Genomic DNA, 7,500 nt, shown 5'->3' with positions numbered 1-7,500 from the left:
TTATTAATTAATTAATTATTATTATTTTATTAATCTTGTGAGCAGTGGAATGGTTGACAGTGTTGCTTCCTGTTTTAATTTCTGGAATAAATCTCTCTGTTTGAGGTTTAACTATCCTTTCTAAATTAGGAAAGACAAATAATGAAGAAAGAAAACATAACCCAGGTGAAGAATAGGAATGGCACAGTAAACTCAAAGTTCTGGATGTTCAGAAATGTCTATTTTCCGTTGGCACTGAACAGAGAAATATTTCCCATGAAGTTTCAATTATTATTATTATTATTATTATTATTATTATTATTATCATTATTATTATTATTATTATTATCATTATATATATATATATATATATATATATATATATATATATATATGTTTTTTTACCGTACCTGAAAAAATAAATTAGTAGTCAATACAAGTGAAACTTGTCGAAGATTCCTTTGCTATGGATTATATATTTAGTTATTCTTTTTAATAATCGTAATTGGACAAACGGAAATTTATTTTGTTTATTTAGAATATATAAAGAAAAAAAAACTGCTTCTCACTTTCTACACGTTTCTTTTGTTTGTTTGTTTACCCTCTTTTTCTTGTTTCAAGCATAAACTTAGTTATTGGGTTTCTGAAAAAAATGTGTGCAATTGTGTGCGTGTGTGTGTGTGTGTTCATGGGTGCGTGCGTGTTCATGTATATGTGCATGTGCGTGTGCGGGAGTGGGAGTGCATGTAAGTGTGCATTCATTCCTCATCTTAATCTCCAATCTCCCTTGCCCTTCACAAACAAACAGCATGACCAAAGACCCTCAGCCGAACTCACTGCATCATGGGGTTCTTGCCTTGGCCGCACCACTCCTTGTAGTCGTCCTGGTCGATGGCCCACGTCATGGCCCCGAGGAAGCCCATGTCCCGGATGTAGTCCATCTTGATCTTGAGGCTGGCCGGGTCCTCGTAGCCCACCCACTGGTCACCTGCAGGTAAAAAAAAAAAAAAAGTTCAGAATGTTCATGGTGGTGATGATGAGGAGGAGGAGTGTGGTGGTGATGGTGGTGATGATGATGAGGAAGAGGAGTAGTATGGTGATGGTGGTGGTGATGGTTATGAGGAAGATGATGCCAATGGTGATGCTGCTGCTGATGATGAGGAAGATGGTGATGTTGATGGTGGTGATGGCGATGATTATGATGATGATGCTGATGATGATGATGATGATGAGGAAGATGGTTACGTTTATGGTGGTGGTGGTGATTATAGTGATAATAAAAATAAGAGTAGATACAAAATATTAACTATTATAATAATGATAATAATACGGATAATAAGTATGTTAACAAAAAATAATAATAAATGAAAATAAAAAACAATAACAAAAATATCCGTAATGATATGAATAAGAATAAACAACAACAATAACAAAAATAATAAAAAGAAAAGGGGGAACACACGAGGAAAAAGGAAAGAAAGACGGACGAGAAGAAAGCAGTAAAAGGTAAGCAAAAGGAAGAAGAAGAAGGAGAAGAAAAATATAGAGGAAGGAACTTTACACACAAGGAAAGAGAAGAAGAAGAATTAGAAGAAGAAAATGGAAAAGAGAAAGAAGAAGAAGAAAAGAAAAAGAAAAAGAGAAAAAGAGAGAGGAAGAGATTTTACGCACAAGGAAAATAAAGTAAAAAAGATAGAGGAAGAAGAAGAAGATAAAGGAAGAGACTTTACACACAAAGAAGAAGAAGAAAAGAAAAGAAAAAAAAGATAGTGGAAGAAGAAGAAACAGAGAAAAAAAAGGAGAAGAAAAAGATGGAGGAAGAAGAAAAAAAAAAAAGAAAAAAAGGAGAACAAAAAGATAGAGGAAGAAGAAGAAGAAAAAAAAAGATAAAGGAAGAAGAAGAAAGAAAATAAAAGAAAAAAAGATAGACGAACAAGCCGAGGAAATTTTTTAAAAAATGAACAAGAAAAAAAAAAACGAGAAAAAAGGAGAAGAAAAAGACAGAGGAGGAAACTTTACACAGAAAAATCTTCACAAATAAAAGCAAACAAAAGTAAATAAAAGACTAATACTACTAATACTAATAAAAAAAAAAACTAATACTAAAGTAAATAAAAGACTAATACTAATACTAATTTTAAAAAATCCTTATCTCTACCATTATGCGTGAAGGGAACGAGGCCGACGTCATCGTAGCGATCCACCCAAGCCGAGTCCTGGACCATCATGCTGCAGATCTGTTTTAAGAAGGCGGTAAATAAAATAGATAGATAGATAGATGACTGACAAATAGGAAATATGATTTTAAGATAGACGCTGTATTGTTGGCCGAAAGTACAGTGTAATTACGGTTTTTTTTCTCTCCGTTTTGAAGTGAGATGAGATGATTAATATCCATAACGTGTCGGACAAACTACAGTTACAAATCTGTCTCCTTCTTTTTTTCTTTTTTCCTTTTTTAATACGCTGAACAATCCACCTAAAAAGTAGCGAAGTTACCTTAAACGTCCTCACCTTCGAAATTAAGTTACCTCTCAACATTCACCCAAAAAAATTGAAAAACGTCCTCCCACTTTACCTCGAAGTAAGCGAGAGTTCCCGTGGCGTTGGTGTAGGGCCCAGGGTTCCCCCCGCCCACCCACTTCTTAATGGGCGCGTGGAGGTCGTTGTTATCGGGGCTGCCCAGCGTGTAGGTCCTCCCGTAGAAGGGGGTTCCCAGCACCAGCTTGTCGCGAGGGCAGCCAAAGTCCTCCCACAGAAGGGCGCCGTCGTTCTGTGGGTGGGTGGGAGTGAGGGAGTTTTTTTTGTGAATCGTTTGAATGTTTGGGTATTTAATTGTCTTTCTTGGTTTTACCCTCCATCTCTCTCTATCTATCGATCGATCTATCTATCTATCTATCTCTTTCCTCCCCTCTCTCCTTCTCCTCTTTCTCCTCTCTCTCTCTCTCTCTCTCTCTCTCTCTCTCTCTCTCTCTCTCTCTCTCTCTCTCTCTCTCTCTCTCTCTCTTTCTCTTTCTCTCTCTCTCTCTATCTATCTATCTATCTTTCTATCTATCTATCTCAATCTGTCTCTGTATCCATCTATCTATCTACCTTTCTCCCCTCTCCCTCTCCTCTTTCTCTCTATACCTTTCCCCCTCTCTTCCTGTCCTCTTTCTATTTCTCTGCCTCTCCCTCACCCTCCTTCATTTCCTCCCTCTCTCCTTCTTCCTCTTTTTCCCTGTCTCCCTCTCTCTCTCTCTCTCTCTCTCTCTCTCTCTCTCTCTCTCTCTCTCTCTCTCTCTCTCTCTCTCTCTCTCTCACTCTCTCTCTCTCTCTCTCTTCCTCCCTCTCTCTTCCTCCCTCCCTCTCCCCCTCTCTCTCACCCTTTCCCCTCTCTTTCCCTCTTTCACTTACTTTCTTCCCCAGCTTCCCATACCTTTCTCTCCCTCGCTCTCACCCCTTTCCCTCTCTTTCTCTCACTTTATTTTACTTTCTTCCCTCACTCTCCTATACCTCTCCTTCCCTCTCTGTCTCTCACTTTATGTTACTTCTCTCACTCCCCTATACCTCTCCTTCCCTCTCTGTCTCTTATTCTCTCTTACTTCTCTCACTTCCCTATCCCTCTCCTTCCCTCTCTGTCTCTTATTCTCTCTTACATTCGTCCCTCACTTCCCTATCCCTCTCCTTCCGTCGCTGTCTCTTATTCTCTCTTACTTTCGTCCCTCACTCCCCTATACCTCTCCTTCCGTCGCTGCCTCTCACTTACCGCATTCAGTTTCTCGTAAGCCCACTCGTCGAGGTCTGGTCGTTGGTACAGCATGGAGTGGACGTCAGCAAAGCCAACCCAGTTACCCCGCAGGTCGTACGTCATCAGGTGAATGGCGTCTAACAAGCTGAGAGGAATTTATATTATGTATATATTGAGCCACGAAGGTATAAAATAATTTGGGATTTTGTGCATGTGTTGTTGTTTTTTGTTTGTTTGTTTGTTTCTTTGTTTGCTTGTTATGAGGTGATGGGCGTCTAAATAAGCTGACGGAAGAGAGGGACTGAGCAAGGAAAATATGAAAATATTTGGGATTTTGCGCAGCTGTGTTGAGGTTATTTCTTTGGTTTCATAGGATTTGAATCATTGGGGAGAAAGTTTTTTTTTTTGCTTGTTTGTTTGTTTATTTGTTATGAGGTGAAGGGCTTTTCATTGGGAATATAAGTTGCATGAAATTCTGCCAGGTTTAAAGAAAGTGTTTTCTCTCTCTCTCTCTCTCTCTCTCTCTCTCTCTCTCTCTCTCTCTCTCTCTCTCTCTCTCTCTCTCTCTCTCTCTCTCTCTCTCTCACTCCTCTCTTTATGAGGCCATTTTAATTTGTGTCTATAAATGTTATTATTTACATACCATATAAATTTTTCTATACATTCTCTTTTCTTATATGAGGCCATATCATATAGAATGTATCTGTAAATATTAATATTCATATGTATAATATTATTCTTTACGTTTCATACTACTATTTCATACATTTTCTCTTGACATACCTGCAAAGTTCGGGCACGTGATAACCCTCCTGCAGCCTAAACTTGGCCACGGGGACGGCGCATGTAAGTTCCCAGCCTAAGCCCACGGAATCGAACGCGGCTCTTAATTCTTCGACCTGGAATTTCGTGGTGTTATTTTTGGGGGATCTTTTGAACTTGATTGTAATTCACTGTTTTGAAGATTTATTTGTCTCTCTATCTATCAGTCTGTCTATCTATCTGAACTTGGTCACAGAGACAGCGCATGTAAGTTCCAAGCCTAAGCCCACGGAATCGAACGCGGCTCATAGTTCTTCGACCTGGAATTTTGTTATTTTGGGATTTGGAATTATTATTATTATAATTCAGTGTTTTGAAGATCTATGTCTTTCTATCCATCAATTTATCTATCTTTCTGAACTTGGTCAAAGCCCAGCCAAAGCCCACGGAATCGAACGTCGATCTTAGTTCTTCGATCTGGAATTGTTGCATAATTTTGGATTTTTTTTTTTATAATGAATTATAATTCATTGCTTAGACATAATTACTGTTTTGGAGGTTTCAAATCGAGTTGCATTTTACTGTTTTGAAGATATCTCTACTGAAGACTTGATTATGCTCCTAATCAAAATATTGGGCGAAATACTGTTTCGAAGATTTTCGAACTAAATCATAATTCACTGCTTTGAATATATCTAAATCTGATAAAGGTCTTTGACTATGCTTTTAATTTTTTTTAAACCATAATTACTGTTTTGACGATATTCAACACTTAGGGATTATCCAACCAAAATTTTATCCACTTTTTTTAAAGCTATATGATTATTTCTCTAAGCAGATTACTCATTTTTAATACATATTTAGAAACACATAAAAAAAAAAATTAAAAATGATCTAACCCTTAATGAAATCGAAACAATGGGTGAAAAAAAAACGTAAACTCCGAAACGAGTCAATATTCAAGGGTCATTATTCACCAGTTTCAAGAAGTTGTCCTTGTCGGCGAAGGTGCCGCCGCGGTCCATCGCCCCGGGGTACTCCCAGTCCAGGTCGAAGCCGTCGAACCCGTAGTCGGTGAGCAGCTCTGGTTGTTGAAGGATTGTGGAAGGATTGTGGAAGGATTGTGAAAGGATTGTGAGATGATTGTGGAAGGATTATGAAAGTATTGTAAAATGACTGTGAAAGTATTGTTTAATCATTGTGAAAGAATTGTGAAATGATTGTAAAAGAATTGTGAACTAATTGTGAAATGATTATGAAATTAAAATTAAATTGTAAAATTACTGTGAAAGTATTGTGAAATGATTGTGAAGGTATTGTAAATTGATTGTGAAGGTATTGTAAATTGATTGAAAATGATTGTGAATTGTTTGTGAAATGATTGTGAAGGTATTGTAAATTAATTGTAAAATTATTGTGAATTGTTTGTGAAATGAAGGTATTCCGTTTTTTTTGTGGCTCATCCGTAGTTTTGTGTGCCGTTCATAGTTTAGTAGGATTTAGTAAACATACAGATACGAGAGTCGGTGAGAAGTTCTGATTGTGAAATAATTGAGAAAATGCTCGGGTTTTTGTGGATGATTCTCGGCTTTGAGTATCATTTATAGTTCAGTTTTATGTATCATTTATAGTTTTGTTTTATGTATCATTTATAACTTAGTTTTAAGTATCATTTATAGTAGGAGTTGTTAATGAAAAGTAGAGGTGCAAATATTAGAAAACATAGGCTTTGAGAACTTCTAATCGTGAAGTAATTGTGAAAATATTCCGTCTTTTGTGCATCCTGTATAGTAAGAATCGCCAATGAACAATAGCTGGACAAATGTTCGTAAATAAACCGATATCAGTGCAAAATCATAAGACGAAAAGAAAACGCTGATCTGCCTTCCTTTTCCGACGATACAACAAATATTCAAAAATAAACATCAAATAAATAATAATAAGAAGAAATTATATAACAAATTACAAAAAAAAATCATAAATAAAAGAAAAAATAATAATTAACGGCACAAACGACAACCATAATAAACAGCATTTACTAATACTCAACAATCAACGATAAACGACAACCGCAATAAACAAAACCCAACCAGTTCAACGAAGAAAACGGGAAACACTCACGCACAACGCTCCTGACGAAGGTATCTCGCCTCTCCTTCAGACTGACCATCTGCGAGTACTTCTTGCCCCCCTCGGCCCAGCCCCCGACGGCGATGTGGGTCTTCATGTCCGGGTACTTCTCCTTCAGGGCCACGAACCGGCGATAAGACCCTTGGGTTATGTCTATCTTTTGGGGCGAAAATCGAAAAAAAAGTTGAGGAGGTAAGGTTGGCAACACGTGATTGGAAATGTTTGCCGAGATGTTGTGTTATGTTGGGGGTATCTGTTTATTTGTTTATATGTTTATTTATTTGTTTATCTGTCTATATTCCTAAATATCTACCCATCTATCTATCTATATCTATCTTTCTATCGCTTTATCTACCTACCTACCCATCTATCTATATATCTATCTATGTACCTACCCATCTATCTATTTATATTTACCCTTCATTCTACGTGGAAAGGCCGCTGAAAGGGCTATTTATCTATCTATCTATCATCTATCTATCTATCTATCTATCCATCTCTTTATCTATCTATCTATTCATCTTAGAAAAACAAAACAAAAAAGGCTTCGATGACCATAACCTCTCACATGCCGCTCAAAGAATATCTATCTATCTATCTACCTATCTATCCCACTATCTATCTATTCATCCCAGAAGAACAAGGCGAGACAGAGAAGCACAGCCTACCTCGGGATCGATGACCATGACCTCCCACGTGACGTTGGAGAGGCCGCAGAAGGAGTAGATGAGGTCCGTGCACAGGTCGGCGGGGATGTCCTCGACGTCGTAGACTCCATCGCCCGGCCTGTAGACGGCCCACGACTCGTAGTAGCACACGCGCCGCGCCAGCCGGTCGGGCCGCTGCCACTTCTGCTGCAGGGGCTCGTGGTCTGCGGCAGGAGGGAGGAGGGGATGTAT

The 7,500-nt window shown here is 38.1% G+C and overlaps 1 protein-coding gene across 1 annotated transcript in view; it reads right to left on the bottom strand.

Annotated features, from left to right (window-relative positions):
* Positions 1-7,500, bottom strand: part of LOC119573349 (endochitinase-like) — a 12,652-nt gene that overhangs the window by 4,127 nt on the left and 1,025 nt on the right. Inside the window, exons 3-10 of the mRNA XM_037920565.1 lie at positions 7,270-7,472; positions 6,593-6,758; positions 5,449-5,555; positions 4,493-4,608; positions 3,728-3,854; positions 2,558-2,752; positions 2,138-2,216; positions 817-967 (exon numbers count right to left, since the gene is read on the bottom strand). Coding sequence (XP_037776493.1) covers positions 817-967; positions 2,138-2,216; positions 2,558-2,752; positions 3,728-3,854; positions 4,493-4,608; positions 5,449-5,555; positions 6,593-6,758; positions 7,270-7,472 — 1,144 coding nt within the window. The remainder of the gene's footprint in view (positions 1-816; positions 968-2,137; positions 2,217-2,557; positions 2,753-3,727; positions 3,855-4,492; positions 4,609-5,448; positions 5,556-6,592; positions 6,759-7,269; positions 7,473-7,500) is intronic.

Source organism: Penaeus monodon, chromosome 5 (genome assembly GCF_015228065.2).
Source record: "Penaeus monodon isolate SGIC_2016 chromosome 5, NSTDA_Pmon_1, whole genome shotgun sequence".
Classification (NCBI taxonomy): Eukaryota; Metazoa; Arthropoda; class Malacostraca; order Decapoda; family Penaeidae; genus Penaeus; species Penaeus monodon.
This window is presented reverse-complemented; position numbering and strand designations above follow the sequence as displayed.